Source organism: Mandrillus leucophaeus, unplaced genomic scaffold (assembly GCF_000951045.1).
Source record: "Mandrillus leucophaeus isolate KB7577 unplaced genomic scaffold, Mleu.le_1.0 Scaffold216, whole genome shotgun sequence".
Lineage (NCBI taxonomy): Eukaryota > Metazoa > Chordata > Mammalia > Primates > Cercopithecidae > Mandrillus > Mandrillus leucophaeus.
The window spans coordinates 399,341-420,066 of record NW_012102210.1 but is presented as its reverse complement, the minus strand read 5'-3'; the positions used below and the strand labels follow the sequence as shown (position 1 = coordinate 420,066).

General features: G+C 40.4%; 1 protein-coding gene across 2 annotated transcripts in view; it reads left to right on the top strand.

Annotated features, from left to right (window-relative positions):
- MCEE (methylmalonyl CoA epimerase) overlaps positions 1–12,757 on the top strand; it is a 17,329-nt gene extending 4,572 nt beyond the window's left edge. For both annotated transcript variants that reach the window (XM_011980642.1, XM_011980643.1), the window contains exons 2-3: positions 1,861–2,198; positions 12,331–12,757. In XM_011980642.1, coding sequence (XP_011836032.1) covers positions 1,861–2,198; positions 12,331–12,483 — 491 coding nt within the window. In that variant the 3' untranslated portion in view covers positions 12,484–12,757. The remainder of the gene's footprint in view (positions 1–1,860; positions 2,199–12,330) is intronic.
- The last annotated feature ends 7,969 nt before the right edge of the window (positions 12,758–20,726 follow it).

The following is a 20,726-nucleotide window of genomic DNA, read 5'->3' as shown; positions in this document are numbered from 1 at the left end:
CCCATCTCTACTAAAAATACAAAAATTAGCCGGGTGTTGTGGCACGCACCTGTAATCCCAGTTACTCAGGAGGCTGAGGCAGGAGAATCGCTTGAACCCGGGAGGTGGAGGTTGTAGTGAACTGAGATCACACCAGCGCACTCTAGCCTGGGCGAGAGAGCAAGACTTCGTCTCAAAAAAAGAAAAAACAGTACAGTTTAACAGCAATTATTACATTCACTGGGTTTGTGCAACTGTCACGTTTATCTATTTCAAAGCATTTTCACTGGCCTAGTGTGGTGGCTCACATCTGTAGTCCCAGCACTTTGGGAGGCCAAGGTGGGAGGATCACTTGAGCCCAGGAGTTCAAGACCAGCCTGGGCAACATGGTGAAACCCCATCTCTACAAAACATACAAAAATTAGCCAGGCATGGTAGCTCTTGCCTATGGTTCCAGCTACTCAGGAGGCTGAGGTGGAAGGTATTCTTTTTTTGCAATTTAGTTTCAATTGTACATTTATGTATATGTGTACTGGGTTGTAATCCACTTGGATTTCATGGTAACAATGAAACTTACTAAGTTTCTAACTTGTAGGTTTGTTGTGAATATTAGACAGTTGGTGTAAAAAAATAAATACAGTGCCAGACAGTAGGTGCACAGTAAATTCAGGCCATTCTTGTTGTTAATGACATACAATGACTCTTTGCTGAATGAATGGAATGCAGAGTTGTCTGTGGAAATCAAGAAACTATCTGATGAGGACACAGTGATAGTGAATTTTAAAAATGCTAAAAACTGGCCGAAATGGTGGTTCACGCCTATAATCCCAGCACTTTGGGAGACCAAGGTGGGTGGATCACCTGAGGTCAGGAGTTTGAGACCAGCCTGACCAACATGGTGAAACCCGTCTCTACTAAAAATACAAAAATTAGGGTGGGCACAGTGGCTCACACCTCTAATCATGTCACTGTGGGAGGCCAAGGCAGGTGGATCACCTGAGGTCAGGAGTTCAAGACCAGCCTCGCCAACATGGCGAAACCCCATCTCTACCGAAAATACAAAATTAGCTGGCATGTGGTAGGCGCCTGTAATTCCAGCTACTCAGGAGCCTGAGGCAGGAGAATCTCTTGAACCCAGGAGGCAGAGGTTGCAGTGAGCCCAGATCGCACCACTTCACTCCAGCCTGGGCAAAAGAGCAAGACTCCGTCTCAAAAAAATATATATATAACACAAACACACACACACACACACACACACACACAGACATTAGCTGGGTATTGTGGCGGGCACCTGTAATCCCAGCTTCTTGGGAGGCTGAGGCCGGCAAATCACTTGAACCCAGGAGGCGGAGGTTGCAGTGAGCTGAGATCACACTATTGCACTCCAGCACTTCAGGCTGGGCAACAGAGCATTAAAGAGTACTGTATGTATTCTTTTAATGTATGTTTATACCTTTAATGGACTTATTACAAAATATAAGACAAAAAATTGGGTACAGGTAGAGAAATTGCTTGTTCTTATTAATATGTTGTTTCATTGTGAAATGCAGAGAGAGAATAGCAAATAATTCTTAATATACCACTATTCTTTAAGTGTTACCGGTAAATATGAATCATTATGAAAAAATGTTATTCTGTGTTTTAAATCTAACTACAGCTCAGAATTAGCTTTTTTATTCCAGTCAGTTATTTGAATGGGCAGAGCAGAGTAATTCTGGTGTAAGTTTTTCCATTTATCTCCTGGTTTCATTTCAATAATTGAAAAGAATAGATATATAAATAACGAATTTTTGCATGTGTTATTTGTTTAGTTTTTTAAATTCAATTTAGAAGTGTATTAATTCTCAAAAGAAGGATATCAATGGCTGTTCAATTTTTCAGGGCTTTTTTCCAGACTCCAAGCTCCCATTCCAACATTAAGAGCTTCTTCCACATCACAGCCCTTGGATCAAGTGGCAGGTTCTTTGTGGAACCTGGATCGACTCAATCATGTAGCCATAGCAGTGCCAGATTTGGAAAAGGCTGCAGCATTTTATAAGAATATTCTCGGGGCCCAGGTAAGTGAAGCGGTCCCTCTTCCTGAACATGGAGTATCTGTTGTTTTTGTCAACCTGGGAAATACCAAGATGGAACTGCTTCATCCATTGGGACGTGACAGTCCAATTGCAGGTTTTCTGCAGAAAAACAAGGCTGGAGGAATGCATCACATCTGCATCGAGGTATTTTAATTATTTTAATGCCTGGTATTTTAAATCTGTCTTTTAAAATATGTCTTTTACTTTTTAAGACTAATTATGGTCACTGTCATTAGAAACTTTTGTAAGGTTCTTTATGGAGAATGATAATATTCATCCTCCTCAAAGATGGATCCTTACATACCTTTCTTTTCCCTTTAGAAAATTCTAACATATAATATTAATGTATTTTTTTGAAGTCTGGATTCAGTGACCACTGTAAGTGCCACCAAAGTTAGCCACAATATAGAATCTGCTTTAGAACTGATCATGTGTGACCTCCCATGTAACAGGAATACAGCTTTTTTCACTATCACAAGGCAATTAGGAGAAACAAATGAAAAGACTTTATAAAGTAAAGCTTTCAATGTACATGCTAAGTATTCTTTATAACTCTTTTCTCTCCTTAAAATTCTAATAACTTCATTATTACAAAGTCAATACTTTTCAATTACTGACTGATTTTTAAGATCTTCTGAATTGCATCTGCCAACAATTTTTAAAGGAATGTGAAGAAATGTTAGACAAGAAAAGTCTCATTAGAGAACATTTCTATAGATGTTCATGTTCAGATAACTGCCTTTTAGAATATCAGCAATGACAATTATGCATCGATTTAATTTGCTAGGACAATTCTTTTGATAGAAAGAATGACATAATTGTTAAGCCAAATTTCTTTTTCTTTTCTTTCTTTTTTTTTTATTTTTGAGATGGAGTCTCACTCTGTCGCCCAGACTGGAGTGCAGTATGGTGTGATCTCGGCTCGCTGCCACCTCTGCCTCCTGAGTTCAAGTGATTCTCCTTCCTCAGCCTCCCAAGTAGCTGGGATTACAGGCATGCGCCACCATGCCCAGCTAATTTTGTATTTTTAGTAGAGATGAGGTTTCACCATGTTGGTCAGGCTGGTCTCAAACTCCTGACCTCAGGTGATTCACCTACCTCGGCCTCTCAAAGTGCTGGGATTACAGGCGTGAGCCACCTTGCCCGGCCTGTTAGGCCAAATTTCTAATACAGAGGAGAGGTAGTTTGATTCTAGAGTGAATTCAAGGATGTATTCAGTTCATTATTGCAAACATGTATGAAACCCTACAATGTGTATTCTGCCAAGTACTTGGAATTTAGCAGTGAATAAGATATGAGTCATGTCCATAGTGAGGAGGGGCAGAAATTTAAACACTCAAGTGCAATATACTATGATAAGTAGATTTGATATGTGTGACTTCGCAGTAGCACAGATGAAGGAGATTGATTGCTTCTGGCAAATTGAGTTGCTGGGAAGTCCTCATAGAGCGTGAGTTACAATGAATGTGAAGGAATTCCCCAGGTGAACAAAAGGAGAAAGTTATTCCAGGCAGAGGGAATTGCATGTGGAAAGGCACAGAGTTATCATAACAGCTAACACTTAGTGGCGGGGTGTGGTGGCTCATGCCTTGACATGGCTTGGCTGTGTCCCCACCCAAATCTCATCTTGAATTCCCACATGTTATGGGAGGGACCCGGTGGGAGGTAATTGAATCATGGGGGCAGGCCTTTCGCATGCTGTTCTTGTGATAGTGAATAAGTTTCACAAGATCTGACAGTTTTATAAGGGGGATTTCCCTGCCCAATCTCTCTCTTTGCCTGCCGCCATCCACGTAAGATGTGACTTGCTCCTCCTTGCCTTCTGCCATGAGTGTGAGGCCTCTCCAGCCATGTGGAACTGTAAATCATTAAACCTGTTTCTTTTGCAAATTGTCCAGTCTCGGGTATGGCTTTATCAGTAGCATGAAAATGGACTAATACACACCTGTAATCTTAGCACTTTGGGAGGCCAAGGTGGGCAGATTGCTTGAGCTTAGGAGTTTGAGACCAGCCTGGGCAAGATATCTCTACTAAAAATACAAAAAGTTAGTCAGGTGTGGTGGTATGCACCCGTAGTCCCAGCTACTTGGGAGGCTGAGGTGGGAGCATCACTTGAGCCCAGGAAGTGCTGAGGTGGAGGTTGCAGTGAGCTGTGATCACGCCACTGCACTCCAGCCTGGATGACAGAGCGAGACCCTGTCTCAAAAAAAAGAACTAACATTTAGTGAGTCCTCTAGTAGTATGTCTACAAAGTAACTCAACACATATTATTTTCTTAAATTCTCATAGCTCCCCTGTGAGGGCCCTATTATCCCCATTTGACTGGAAAGGAAACTGAGACAGAGTAGTTAATTTGCCCACAGTCATATCAGTAGCAGGGAGTGAGGCTGGGACTGAAACCCAGATTGGTTCTGATTCCAGGGTCTGCACTCTTACCCATGTTGCCAGTTGCCTTCATTATATTAACTGAGTTTTAAATTCGTGGTAGGGAAGCTATAAGACCTTAAGCAAGGAACTAAACAAGGCCTAATATTAGCCTTTATTTTATTTTTAGGGAGCTACTTTTGGCTGCAGGTCTTTGTCAGTGGACCTGAGGGTCTGTCTAAGCCCTACCCCACCCCCCAGGGTGAGAAGCAGGACCTTTGAATCCACTTCCCTCTCTCCCACACTGCACTGTCGGTATTCCATCAACAGAGTCCACGCCTTCAAAGGAGGCTGGCTATGTGATTTAGAAGTTCAGTTAAGTAAGGAATAGTGGAAGCTCAGTAATGTAATGGCAGATTCAAAAGCAGAGATTGGAAGAGTTACATGCAAATGTATTGAGTATAAAATGAAGGTAGGTAAGAGGAGAAGGTGTGAAAAGTGGTTAGTTAGGTGCTATTTTAGTATAACACCACCATCATCTTTCTCTGCCCTCCACAAAAAAATTAAGTGGCTTAATAAGATTTTATTTTTCTGTTTTCAGTCTAATATTAGCTATCCTATGCTGATGGGCAGCTCTGCATATGACACATGACTTACATATGACACGTAACACATGACTTACAAGGTTGCTCCAGGCATCACCATTTGCCAACCAGAGGGAAGGGAAGGTGGAGCGGGAATACCTGGCAAGGACCTTTAAGGAGATGCTGTAGGATCACTTCTGTCCTTATCCCATTGGCCCAAGCTTAGTTACATGACACACTTCTCTGCAAGGGAGGCTGGGGAATGTAGTCTCTAGCTAGGCAGTTGTGTGCCCTGCTGAAACTTGGGGGTTGCTATAATTAAAAGGAGGAAAAGGAGAAAGGTACTGGAGGCCATCAATGGATGCCACACTTGGTGATTTTTAAAAAGTGGTGTGTCACCTGGGCGCGGTGGCTCACGCCTATTACAGCACTTTGGGAGGCCGAGGTGGGCGGATTGCCTGAGCTCAGGAGTTTGAGACCAGTCTGGGCAACACGGTGAAATCCCGTCTCTACTAAAATACAAAAACTAACTGGACGTGGCGGTACACACGTGTAATCCCAGCTACACGGGAGGCTGAGGCAGGAGAGTCGTTTGAACCTGGGAGGCGGAGGTTGCAGGTTGCAGTGAGCCAAGATCATGCCACTTCACTCCAGCCTGGGCAACAGAGTGAGAGCTCTGTCTCAAAAAAAAAAAAAAAAAAAAGTTGAACCACTCATCAGAGAATTGGCTTTCCCCTGTGTAATTATCACAGGGATACTTTTTGTCTTTTTTCACCAGGATCTTATAAAACCTCTGACTTAGCATGTATCTGTTTGCGCATGCTCCATAGCTTTTCGTTGACTCAAAGACTTGCTGAAATGTCCCTTTCTCATACGTGGATTACTATCTCACTAGTTAATCAGCATTTTTCTGTTGAGGTTGACTTGGTTTCTATTTTCTCTTGTGAGGTTTACCCATATTTCTTGTGTGTCTTTGCCTCTCACTAGAGGAAGTTTAGAGGGCATCTTGTTCCATCTCTTCTCTTGCTCATGTATGGACTGAGTCACCCACTGTTTTCTGGCACAGCTTGTGTTTGTGGTCCAAACCTGCTGCCTGCGATGGCAAGAGGGGGGTCGCCTTGCCTGCCTTCTGTGTGCCTCTGCTTGAGGAGACAGAGCTGGCCATGCTTTCTCTAGAGAGTTTACCCAGACAGCACAGTGTGTCACAGTGAAAACTTTAAGGGCCACCAGAAATATTTACTTACTCAAATTTGTATTGAGTTTGTAAAAATATTTAAATGCTTCCCTGCTGGTTGGTAAACAGCTGCTGCTCTGTAACCCCTGAGTAACATTCCTTTTCCAGAAGGACCCTTTTCTGGGACCCTTCAGACACCCTTCTCCCTCTACAATTTTTTTCCTTCAGAGAGAGGCTCTCACTCTGTCACCCATGCAGGAGTGCAGTGGTACAATCATAATGCACTGTAACCTGGAACTCCTGAACTACAGGCATCACCTCATGATGCCCAGCTAATTTTTTTTTTTTTAAGAGACAAAGTCTTGATATATTGCCCAGGCTGGTCTCAAACTCTTGGCTCAAGCAATCCTTCTACCTCAGCCTTCCAAAGCTCTGGGATTACAGGCATGAACCACCATGCTCAGCCGCACAATTCTATCTGATTAGTATCTTTGTCTGTATTTTTCTGGTTGTTAAGTATTTTTGGTATCACTCTGTCCTTCACTGTAGAAGGTGCTGGGGATATGTGGCTGAACAAGTAGTCCCTGTCTACCCAGAGCTTGCCTGCTTGCTTCATTTATTCATACATGCTCCACATTTTCCAGAGAGGATTAAAGGTGACTGACTAAAAGACAGCCTACAAAATACAAAAGGATAAACAGAAGTAATAGTGCTAGTTGAAACTTAGTGCTAGTTGAAACAAAGAGGAAATATAAGGAATGATTAGCATACCTTACTAGTTTAGCCAAATACAGTCCACACCGCATAACAATGTTTCAGTCAGTGATGAGTCCACATGAGGTCCCATAAGGTTGTAACACTGTATTTTTACTGTACCTTTTCTGTGTTGAAATGTGTTTAGACACCATTGTGTTACACTTGCCTACAGTATTCAGTAACATGCTGTACAGGTTTGTAGCCAAGGAGCAATAGGCTGTACCCTATAGCCTAGATGTATAGTAGGCTCCACCATCCAGGTGTGGTGATGTTTGCACAACAATGAAATTGCCTAGTGATGCGTTTCTCAGAACTTGTACCCATCAAGTGACACATGACTGTATTTCTTTCTACTTACCAAAAACAAAAAGGGAAATAGTATTGTATGTCATGTACATGACATACAATATGTCATAGTATCTATGACTCCTCCCCATTCCTTCCTTTCCTGAAGACTTCAGGTAGGACAGAGCAGAAGAGTCATTTATGTTGATAGGGAGAACCAGACTGGCCTAAAGCAGGGTGTTTGGGCCTCCCAAAGTGCTGGGATTACAGGTGTGAGCCATCGCGCCCGGCCCAGGGTCCCAACACCCTTAATACTTTAAGTTCTGGGATACATGTGCAGAACGTGCAGGTTCACTGCCAAACAAAGCATTAGGAGTTCTCTTATGAAATCGTTCAAACTTAGGAGAAGCAGAAAAAAAATCATATCAGTAGTCTCATCACCCAGGTTCAACAGTGTTCAAGCTCTTGCTACACATCATCTTTTTTCTTTTCCTTAGATTATTTTAAATGAACAGCATGTCATTTTACCCTTATTCAGTTTGAATCTCTAAGAAATACAAAAATAACCACGGTGACATTATCATCTTTATTTTCTGGTACTTCAGTCAAAATTAAAGGTAAATCTTTTGGAACCATCTATACACAGCTCATAAATTAAATTTCCCAGATTGATTTACAAATTTTTTTTATAGTTGATTTGTTCTAATCAGGATAAAAACAAGATCCAGTCATTATAAATGGTGGTTAATCTCTTCAGACTCTTTAAAAAAAATTATGAACATCTTATTATAGTTTGATACATTTACCACAATTAGTGAACCAATACCGATTCATTGTTATTAGCTAAAGTCTGTACTTTATTCTGATTCCTTTAGTTCTTACCCAGTGTCCCTTTTCTATTCCAGGATCCCATCTAGGATTTCTCATCACATTTATTTTTATTTTTTTAATTTTATTTTAAGTTCCAGGATACATGTGTAGGACATCCTGGTTTGTTACATAGGTAAACGTATGCCATGGTGGTTTGCTGCACCTGCCAATGCATTACCTAGATATTAAGCCTTGTATGCATTTGCTATGTATCCTGATGCTCTCCCTTCCCCTACTCCTCCATCCCTAGCACATCACATTTAGTCATCATATCTGCTGAGGCTTCTCTCGCATGTGGCAGTTTCTCAAACTTACCTTGGTTTTTTGTTTTGTTTTGTTTTCTCACCTTTTTCTAGGATCTCCTTTCCTTGTTTCTGATGACCTTGACACTTTTGAAGATTACTGGTCAGTTATTTTGTAAACTGTCGTTTAGTTGAGATTTGTGTGATATTTTTCTTAAGAGACTCATGTTATTGATTTTGGGGAGAAAGACCATAGAGGTAAAGTGCCATTCTCATCACATCATATCAAGGATTCATGCTATCAACATGACTTACTCCTGTTGATATTAATCTTGATCTCCCAGGTGAGGAGGTGTTGTCAGCTTTCTCCACTGGAAAGCTGTTCTTTTTTCCCCCTTCTCCATATTATCCTCTTTTGGAAGGAAGTCATTATGCAAGGCCCACACTTAAGGAATGGAGAGTTATATCAGTATGGACTTGTGGATATTTATTTTATGACTTGCATTACAATCTAATACTACTTTTTTTTTTCCCCTCAGATTGTTCCAGCTTTGGCCATTAGGAGCTCTTTCAGTTGATTCATGTGTCCCTTTGACATACCCCCATCATTTTTGGTTTTGTGTTTGTTTTTTAAGCACTTCCTTTCTTTTTCTGGCACTCTAAGATGCTCCAAATTCATCTTCTATATAAGATGCTCCAAATTCGTCTTTACTCTTTGCCCTAGCCATGTAATTAGCCATTTTATCTAGGAGCCCTGGTTCCTACTATTGGAGAATGGTATTAGAAGCCAAGATCTAGGTTTGTGCTTATTGCTACTAGGGGGGTCATTGTACTGAGCCAGCACAGCAGGGAGATATATGTGTGTATACTGTGTATATACACATATCTATACACATTTCTATATATAACTATATTATAGAATTCATGAAATGTCATAAACTCCTGAGTGTATACTGATGTCTCCAGCTCTAATCCATTACCACATAGACCACACTGGCCTTTATCTTCTCATTCCAACAGTGAGAAACTTAGCTCCCACTATCAGCTATCCATCTACTTCATTGTTCAATTTCGGTATGATGTGTGGTAGTTGTATTCATCTTCTAGGGCTGCTATAATAAATGATCACGAACTTAGTGGCTTAAAACAGAAATTACTCTTTTCACAGTTCTAGAAACTAGAATTCCAAAATCAAGAGGTAAAAAATATGGAAGAAAAAGAAAACAGAATAGAGCATAAAACAGATGTAGGACATGGTCAAAAGTTCTAGCAGAGTATAGTTGAAGTCCCAGAAAAGAAAGAGAGAGAAAATAGAACAGAAGCAATAATTGAAAAAATAGTTGACAAGGACACTACTAATCTGGTGTAAAACAACCTATGGTTTCAAGAAAGTCAGCAACCCCAAGTAGGGCAAACAGAAAACCACACCAGACCGGGCAACAGTGATTCACGCCTGTAATCCCAGCACTGTGGGAGGCCAAGTCAGGCAGATCACTTGAGGTCTGGAGTTCAAGACCGACCTGGCCAACATGGTGAAATCCAGTCTCTACTAAAAATACAAAAATAGCCAGGCATGGTGGCTCATGCCTATAATCCTAGCTACTCAGGGAGCTGAGGCAGGAGAATCACTTGAACCCAGGAGGCGGAGGCTGCAGTAAGCCAAGATTGTGCCATTGCACTCCAGCCTAGGTAACAGAGTGAGACTGTCTCAAAAAAAAAAAAAAAAGAAAAAAAGGCCAGGTGCAGTGACTCACGCTGGGAGGCCGAGGCAGTCAGATCACGAGGTCAAGAGATGGAGACCATCCTGGCCAACATGGTGAAACTGGTCTCTACTAAAAATACAAAAATTAGCTGGGCATGGTGGCATGTGCCTGTAGTCCCAGCTACTCTGGAGGTTGAGGCAGGAGAATTGCTTGAATCCTGGAGGCAGAGGTTGCAGTGAGCTGAGATCACACTACTACACTCCAGCCTGGCTGACAGAGTGAGACTCTGTCTCAAGAAAAAAAGAAAGCCACACCTAAGCACACCATAGTCAAATTGAAAATCAAAGATGACGAGAAAATCTTAAAAGTAATCAAAGTAAAAAAGACATATTATAGAATGACATGTAATGACACTTTTTACTTGCTGACAGAAAAAACCTGCCAATTCAGAATTCTGATTCCGGCCAAGTTGGTGTAAAAGAGATCAGTTTATCCTCCTCCCTGAAACAAACAAGCAACCTGGACAGAATATGTGAAATAATGGATTTCTGGCATTGGACATCAGGCAGCACAGGAGTTGATTTCTGAGAGAGGGTAAACAAACAAGATGAGCCCTACAGTTACCCAGTTTACTGGCTGTAGAGAGTTTCCAGACTGCAGTACAGGAAGGGGGAATCCACGCGGAACTTAGTGGTCTCCCTGAGTTGAGGAGATAGGAGTTGGAAGTCTGAGGAGGCCATGGTGCTAGAGTTCACAGCTGTCTCCTGGAGAGCTGCAGGAGAGCTGCACAGAGAGTGAACTCCAAAGATCTGTAGTACCTTTCATGTCTTCATCTGAGTATTGCACGCATGTTAGGAAGCTAGAAATAGAACCCCTTGAAAGGATTGGAGGGAATAATCCACACACAGAGGTGGGGATAGTTTTTTCTTACTAGTCATAGTAATTTCCGTAACATTGGGAAGAGTACTCAGAAGGACTTTGGCTTGGTAGTGAGGAAAATTAGTCCTAGACTAAAGACTGCTACCTAACATAGCAGAAAAAAAGCTTAATAATATTGATATGAATTTAAAAATAAAATTGACAATGTCTGACATCAGTGAGGACCAATTTTCCTCACTAAGTGGGTCGGGCCGCTCTTGCCACGAGCTTCTAGGTCATGTTCTATTCTGAAAAAGATGAGAATTAACCAGCTACAGTGCAAAATGTCATGAAATGAGCCGTGTTCAGAATCTAGGCACGTGTGACTTTGATATACCTATGAGGTTTAAAAAATATCAGAAATATAAGTAGAATATGTGCCATATGAAGAAATAGCTTATTTATGTAACATTTAGTATCCTCATTAGCTGTTCGACTGGTTTTAGAATTCAGTACATAATCCTTGGCTCTTTGGAAATAAAATTGTATAAATGTTAATATTTATTAGATCTGAATGGTAGGTACATGGGTGTTATACTAGTCTCTGTGCTTCTGTGTTTTTTAAAATTAAACTAATGATTTTAATTAAACTAGTGATTTATGACTGCCTAGGAATGTGGCCATTCATATCATACCTTTTCATCCATTTCCTAGGTTCCCAGTCTAAGTGGGTGACTTCCCAAGATAGAGGCAGATATATCTCCATCAAGTATAGAGAGACACATCCGCTCCTCCTAGAGTGTCCATAAGTATGAAGAAAATAGAAATAACTTAGAAGAGGCTGCAAAAACATTAAAGTTTGAATTTTTTTTTTTAGATGGGAATAACATTTTAATGGCAATTTAATAGTGATTTTCATGTGTATCTTGATAATGTCAAAGGTATTTTGGCAGGGCAAGTTTTGGGGATCAGGGAAACACTCATATTTGCTAAGTACCTATTATGCCGTAAACTGTACTGAGAGCTTTTTATCTGTTACTTCATTTAATCTGTAGTCAATTTATATGCTAGACCTCATTTGCATGTTATAGATGAGGAACCCAGGGTTCTCAGGCAAAATCAATGTCTTCAGTCTCACTAATAGTACTGCCAGAATAAACTATTATAAAGTATATCATACATGATTTAGATTATAAGAAGAAACATTTACTAATGGTGAAAATTCTAAGCATTGTGGTTGCTTACCTAGAAAAATTTAGTAACTTCTTTTACTTCTCTGGAAATTTTAAGCTTTTTTTTAATGTTGATTTAAGAATGGTCCTGCCCACAGGCAGAGGAGATAGACTGCCTTAGCTCTCAAGGTTTTTTTTTAATATTATGATACTGTAAGTTGGTATTTTTATGGTCTCAAATGTGTTCAATGTATTTCCTTTTCTTAAGGTGGATAATATTAATGCAGCTGTGACGGATTTGAAAACAAAGAAGATCCGCAGTCTAAGTGAAGAGGTCAAAATAGGAGCACATGGAAAACCAGTGATTTTTCTCCATCCTAAAGACTGTGGTGGAGTCCTTGTGGAACTAGAGCAAGCTTGATTTATATTTGTAAGCAACTAAATTAATTGATCTGAAAAAGCCTATCAAATACTATCAAAATGTACTATGACATTGAGTCTTTCACTGCTTCCAACATGTAAAAGTTCATAGTTAAAAACTGAATTACAGAAGGATTATATACATATATAAATCCATAAATATGTATATTTAATTAAACATATTTGTTAATTTGAATTTGAAGAAAACCTTGATTACTAATTACTTAGGGAACATTATTAAAGTCATATAGAAATCGATTATTCCTCTTCTACAATGGGGTAATTGAATGTAATGTGTTAGCTATGTACAAGGGTATGTGTGTGATGTTGGATGGATACACAAAGGAGTTATGAAAGTATATGACAATTTTGTGGCTGATATTTGGGGCAAAACTTTCTAAGAATGTTTTGGAATACTTTTTTAGAGCACGCTTAGATTAGAGAATTTTGACCTCAGAATTTTTGCTCTTCAAAAACAACTCATGGTCATAGGTTCCTCAGGGTCCAGGTGTCTTGGGGTGCTAGAGCTAGATGTATAGGAAGTTTTGTGGAAAACCTGGTGCGTCATCCAGTGGGTGCATAGGTGGCTGAATTATTTTTTAAATCAGTAGTAATTTGTAGAGTTAGGTATCACTTAGATGCTAGAACACCACAACAGGTCCTAGGGGAAATATACAAAATGAATAGAAATCCACTGCCAAGATGCTTACGGTTCAGTTGGGGATAGTACTACTTGAAATAAATGTAAACACTTACAAAACAACATCTGAATGAATTAAAAAGGAAAGGAAAGAGAATAGATCACAGAGGATGGTCAGACTCAAGTATGTTAGAAACAAGTTTCAGATAAATTTCAAGGATCACAGATGGATGCATTGAATGCATAGTGGATGGAAAAATGGCTAACAAGTTCATGGATGAATGGATGTTGCGTCAATGAGAAGATATGTAGATACTGAACTTGTTATGGAAGACAAGTATAATATCCAATATACTTGTCATTTAAAAGTTAAAGTAAAAGTTACAACATTGATGTGGTTCTTAGTGTATGTAGAGGAAATATTTTAGACAATTACATCACAGGGTGGGGGCAGTAAAAGGGACTTAAATGGTGGTTAAATATCCACATTCCACTTCAAGTGGTAGATGTTGATACTAGTAGACTGCAATAAACTGCATGTGTGTATTGCAGTTTTAACCACTGAAAAACTATATGAAGAGATACACTTAAAAATGTGGATAAATTAAAGTGGACTACCAAAGAATGCCCAAATAACCCGCTTGAAGACAGGTAAGGGGAAACAGGAAAAAAAGCAAAACAATAAAATGACTGACCGATAACCTCACTTATCAGTAATTACGTTCAATGTAAATGCTCTAAACACACCAAGATTGTGAGAGTGAATTTAAAAACCTGACCCAACCAAATGCTAAATACAAGAAACTCAAAATACCGGTAAATTAGCAATGATTTATCAGTAAAAATCAATAAACCAGGAGTAAAAGGATAGAAATAGATATACCTTGCAAACGCTAATTCAGAGAAAGCTGGAGTGGATGAATTACTATCAGACAAGGTAAACTTTAGGACAAAAGAAAATTGCCAGGGACAAAGAAGTACATCACATAATGATGAAGAGGTCCGATCACAAAAAGACAGCAGGTGTGCATTAACCAAATAACACAGACCAAATAACACAGCTGCAAAGTATACGATCTAAGAATTGATAGAACTAAAAGGAAAATATAAACCAATTTACAGTTTACAGTTTATAGTTGGGGACTTCACCCCTTGTTTAGTAATGGATAAACCCACTAGACAAAAAGCAAGTACGTGGGAGAACTGAACAGTCCCATCAGCCAATATGTAATACACATTTTTTGAGCATTTATGGGACATTCACCAAGATAGACCGTATCTTGGGTTATGAAACTAACACATTTAAAATAATTGAACAGGCCGGGCACGGTGGCTCAAGCCTGTAATCCCAGCACTTTGGGAGGCCGAGACGGGCGGATCATGAGGTCAGGAGATCGAGACCATCCTGGCTAACATGGTGAAACCCCGTCTCTACTAAAAAAATACAAAAAAAAAACTAGACGGGCGAGGTGGTGGGCGCCTGTAGTCCCAGCTACTCGGGAGGCTGAGGCAGGAGAATGGCGTGAACCCGGGAGGCGGAGCTTGCAGTGAGATGAGATCCGGCCACTGCACTCCGGCCTGGGCAACCGAGCAAGACTCTGTCTCAAAAAATAATAATAATAATAATAGAAACATAAAATATGTGACCATAAATGAATCAAACTAGAAATCAGTAACAACAGAAAAATCTCACCAAACCTGTAAGTTGTCAAAGAAGAAGTCTCAAGAAGTAAAATACATCCTGAGCTGAATGAACTTTGGAAATAAAACAATCATTTTTTATAAAATTTATTTATTGCTTTAATCCATAAATCAATAATAAAATTTTGCTTTCATAAGAAGAATGAAATGATCACAAGAAATACAAAACAGTATGTTTGGTAGATGCTAGTGTTGGCACCCATCCACTATTTCTTATTTAATAGAATTCTATTAAAGGCAGGCCTAGTGATCATAAATTCCCTCAATTTTTGTATGTCTGAGAAAGTCTTTTTTTCCCCTTCACTTTTGAAGGATATAAGATTCCGTGCATGTGTGTGTGTGTGTGTGTGTGTTCTCTCATCACTAAATATTTAAATCCACTCTCCTCTTGTTGGCATGGTTTCTAAGAAGTTGGATTTTATTTTTATATTTGCTCCTACATAGGTAAGGTATTTTCCCCTTTGGCTTCTTAGTAGAAAAAAAGGCTGAAAAAAAGGGACCAGAATATCCAAGAACTATGGGACAGCTACAGAAGGTGTAACCATCACATAATGGGAACACCAAAAAGAGGAGAGAGAAAGAAACAGAAGCAATATTTGAAGCAATGACTGGAACTTCCCCAAATTCATGCTATACACCAAACCACAGATCCAGGAAGCCCAGATAGGATAAATGTAAAAAACCACTCCTCACAAAACAAACAAAACAACCCAAAGCCCCCTCAAAACCTGCACCTAGGCACATCATATTCAAACTTCAGAAAATCAAAGATAATGAAAAAAAATCAAAGATAATTTACACACACACACACACACACACACACAGTGGAATACTACTCAGCCTTAAAAAAAGAAGGAAATCCTGTCATTTGTGACAACATGGATGAATCTGGAGGATGTTATACTGAGATAAGCCAGGCAAAGGGGAAAATACCTTACCTATGTAAGCCATTTCCTTGCCCCTAATCAATGCTCAGTAAATTTCTGTCAATTTTAATTAATTTTGTTGGTTTAACCTCTTTACAAAGCAGTTGATAAAATGCAAATGTGTGATTTCTTAGTCTTGATGTTTACTTAAAGCAAGTAAAACCAACTAAATCATTTCTTTGACCTGCCTGGGCATCATATTACTGTAGCAGGTGCACATCTTTATTGTTGTAAATTAAGATGATGACACTAATCTCAGTGTGTTAAGGTTGCTACATTCAGACCAAATAATGTCCCCTCTCCTCATAAAGCAAATACTTGTAAGCAATTCCACTTGACACTGGCTTGATGACCATCTGAACCTTTCACATTTTACATAGGGGAATACATAAAGGCATCTGGTTTTTAAAATGATTTTTTCTTTTTTGAGACGAAGTCTCACTCTGTCACCCAGGCTGGAGTGCAGTGGCATGATTTCTGCTCACTGCAAGGTCCGCCTCTCGGGTTTACACCATTCTCCTGCCTCAGCCTCCCAAGTAGCTGGGACTACAGGCGCGCCCGCCACCATGCCCAACTAATTATTTTGTATTTTTAGTAGAGACGGGGTTTCACTGTGTTAGCCAGGATGGTCTTGATTTCCTGACCTCGTGATCCGCCCGCCTAGGCCTCCCAAAGTGCTGGGATTACAGGCGTAGGCCACCGTGCCCGGCCTTAAAATGATTTTTTAAAAGAGTTTCAAAATATCTTGTTCCAGAATTACCAAAACAATTTCCATATCTTCCTTGCACTTCTGTGTTAAAACTTCCGAGAAAGCCAGCCAGATTAAAGATTCATAACACCCAGAAATCAGGGATGAATTAAGATGAGCCAGGAGCAGTGGCACATGGGGAAGCACAAGCTACACACGGTGTTCACAATGGATATAAACCGACACAGGTTGGTTTTGCTAAATCTGGATACACATGTATTCAAGTTTTCTGATGTTTGGCATTTTCACCACCAAAATCCAAAGAAACTATGGTAAAGCATGAGAAGAGATTTAAAGACATGCTAAAATGGCTCTTTGGAGGAATAACTGGACTTGAATTTCAAGACCCCATTCAGTTTGTCTTAGCATTTCTGCTACTATAACCATGTCTTTAACCAGAGGTCAGTAAGCACTTGCTCCTCTCACTGTTGAGAATGGGAAGTGGGGGGTTGTCTGGAGTTGACCCCCTTTCCATTGGCTCCCTTGGTGTTGGTAAAGGAAGGAGACCCCTCAAGGTGTCAGGGGACCCAGGCAGCTCCACGCCACTGGGCAGATAAGCAGACAAGTAGAGGCTGTCCTCGGAACTGAGGGGAAGCTGTCCTGGAGTCGGCTCTTCCTTGCCCTTGTTTGCCTGAGTGTTGTCTCTGCTCTGTGAAGCGTAGGTGTTGTAACAGGTAAAAGCTTAACTGTCAGTTCCTGCTGTCAGACTCTTCACTCCTGGACGGGATTCTTGCCCCTTATGTGTCCCATGTCCTGTCTACCTCCTTTCTTCTCTGGGTCCCCTGCCTTGATAGATGATCCTCACCTCATCCTAAAGATGATTTTCATGTTCACAAAGTTCCATCCCCTAACTTGTGCTAAACATTTTAACTCCACAGCTCCACGAGATTAGGTCTTAATATTAACCCCATTTTACAAATGAGGAAACAGCTGGAGTAAAAGCCCACTTCTGCCTGATGTCCTCCAACCATGCTACTTCCACTATTTCTACCTTCAGGGAAGAAACAAATGTCTGAGGATGTCTTTATACCTATTTAAAGGCCAGAATCTGGACCTGCTCATCTCTAGGTAGTTAATCTAAAACTGCAGTTCCTTGCTGTTTATATTGATGATGGGCCCAGGGTGGATGCAGGTACTCCTGCAACAAACAAACAAGTAGGTACTTCTTGTTGCTAGAAGAGAACAAGACCAGAGTGACATTTTATTTTATTTTATTTTATTTTATTTTATTTTTCAAGACAGAGTTTTACTCTTGTTGCCCAGGCTGGAATGCAATGGCATGATCTCAGCTCACCACAACCACTGCCTCCCGGGTTCAAGTAATTCTCCTGCCTCAGTCTCCCAAAGAGCTGGGATTACAGGCACACACCACCACACCTGGCTAATTTTTGTATTTTTAATAGAGACGGGGTTTCATCATGTTGGCCAGGCTGGTCTTGAACTCCTGGCCTCAGGTGATTCGCCTTCCTCGGCCTCCCAAAGTGCTGGGGTTACAAGTATGAACCACCGTGTCCAGCCACTATTTTTTGTATTTTTAGTAGAGACGGGGTTTCCCCATGTTGGCCAAGCTGGTCTCAAACTCCTGACCTCAAGTTATCCGCCCACCATGGCCTCCAGAAGTAACATTTTAATGAAAGAGATCTAGTCTTGAAAAGTATGCTTGGAGTCTGGGGTAAGAGAGTAAACTTTTTTTCCTCTGTCTCTGCCAAAATGTATTCCAAGTTACCTGTCTCAGAAATGTTGAAGCAGCTATAAAATTATCAAAATGAACTGAGAGCTTTATGAATTTGTATGTCCTCTTCAGTCAGATAACTATATTCAGCTGGAAGTTACAGAAACAACAGGTTTCTGTGTCTCAAGGTGACCTATAAATGTGACACAGATTACCAGCACTATAGGTGTGCTAGTATAGATCACATGGCTCTGCTGAGTTTTAAGCCAGAATAGCTGTTAGTGCTGTGCCTTTCACCCACTGGACACATATTTTATTTTAAAATGCATATTGTATTCAGAAAGCTACCTCTCAGTTTTAATTCAAACTTTAGTTATTTAAAAGTCAAATTTATTCTATATTTTTATAAACAACAAGAAATAGTTTTTGTAAGGGAAGATGGCTGCCATGTTTTTGCTGAGAGAGGTTCCAAGAAGTGCCTCCTAAGAACCTGGAGATGAGGAAAGTATGATCGCCCTCTGCCGGGTACACATGGAACATCTACAAAGAATGGAAGTGATTGGCAATAAACCAAGGGAATAAACCAAGAGATTGTTTTCAAATGTTTGACTAAGTCGTTATCCCCAAACTCCTGTTAAGGTGATGAGAATAGAGGCTGAGGCTCAAAGTGGAAGACAGGAATGTAGACATAATTTACCAACTAAAAATTTGATCTTTTGGAACAAGACTAAAGGGACATAATAAGGTCAATCCACTGGGAGCCAGAAGAGAGATGCCCAGAGAGCTGGAGGCAGAACCTTTCTAACCACCATCTCTGAACACACCATCCCATGTGTGTGTCCTGGGCCCCGGGGGTTTTTGTATTCCTGTTGTTGGGCCTGATACTAACTCCCTTTGTTGTCACTCCATCTTCATCAAACATGTCAGTGCCAGGATTCGAGGTCTACTTCACAGGTATATCTTTCATTACAAATTTGTGATGTGAAATTCTGGTTTATATATCTGTCTCTAATGAGTTTGGTTAATCTACCCTGCAAGACAGGATCAGTCAGGCTATGCCCAAATCTGTCTTTTGAGCTAGCAGACTGAGAGACAGACCGAAGTAATGTCGCTTCCAAGACTCTTGGCAGTTGAAGTGCTGGTCTTCTCAGTCAGTACTCATTTCTTCAACATAGCTTAATATGAACTGCAGCAGAAGACAATGGAAAATGCAGTTCAACATTTCACTCTCTTTTGGCTCTGAATGTATTTTATACAACATTTTCTCGTTTGAGGGCAACACTATATATGTATGTACATTACAAAGATACAATGCAACAATTAAATAGATTTTAGATGTCACAGTAAATAGAAATTTAGGGTCTGATAGTAAAGTAACATACTTTATCAGTGCCTATGCAGTTTCCAAAGGGCAACCAAACGTTTGTCTCTGATCTTAGTAGCCAGACACAGGAGCACAATCGGTTCCAAATTTAACGGAATTAAATTGTTGTCTAAGACAAGCCAACTCTACCCAATAGAGCCGAGAGAGTCTTTTCCTCAGGTTCCCATAGAGAAGACACTTTGAGCTTATAGAAAATGTTCTCAACAGCTGCGTGCAGAGGCAAGAGAATCGCTTGGACCTAGGAGGTGGAGGTTGCAGTGAGCCAAGATTGTGCCACTGCACTCTGGCCTGGGCAGCAGAGCGAGACTGTCTCAAAAAAAAAAGAAAGAAAAGTTCTCCACAGCACCCCTATGATAAATAAGGAACACATTTCAAATAGTGCTTTCTTTCTTGTAATGTCTCTTTGTGCAGACTAATGGCATACTATGCAGTCCAGTAAAAAGCAATTCTATGAGGCACCAAGACTCCCCAGTCCACATGAAATAAAATGAGAAATGTCATTGTGCAGGATTTCAGGGGCTACTCCTGCGGGAGAGAAGCTGTCAGAGTGGAAGACCAGGCCCTGCCTCTCAGGGGCGCCCTGAGGGACAGAAGTCAGGAGCAGAGTGCAGGGACTGCTGAGCTGGAGAACAAGAGAGGAACACTGTGTGAGGGAGTCACAACGAGGGGCCCAATGAGAGAGACGCTGGAGTAACTGCTGTGCAAACTTTGGGGAGCAGACGGACCAAGGACTATTTTAGGAAGTTAAGGTGTGTGTAGTGTAAACAATAGCCTGGCCATACCTTCAAGACAACCGGGCAACATAGCATGGTGGTTTGGAGCAGTGGCTTCACAGTTATAGACTTGCACACCTCATAAAATTACTAGGAAAAAATTGTGTGGCTCCTTTCTCATTTTAACAAATGTGACAAGAAATTGTTTTATCACAAGTTCAAATAATTATGAAGTATATAATTTCTGGGGTACTGTAAACACTGATATTTTAAAACAAAACTGTCTCATCAGTCTTATTACATGTATACTGGAATATTAATACAATAGCGATTTGAAACCCTCCATTATCCACTTACAAATTACCATAGGCCCATCTCTACTAAAAATACAAAAATTAGCCAGGTGTGATGGTGGGCACCTGTAATCCCAGCTACTTTGAAGGCCGAGGCACAAGAATCG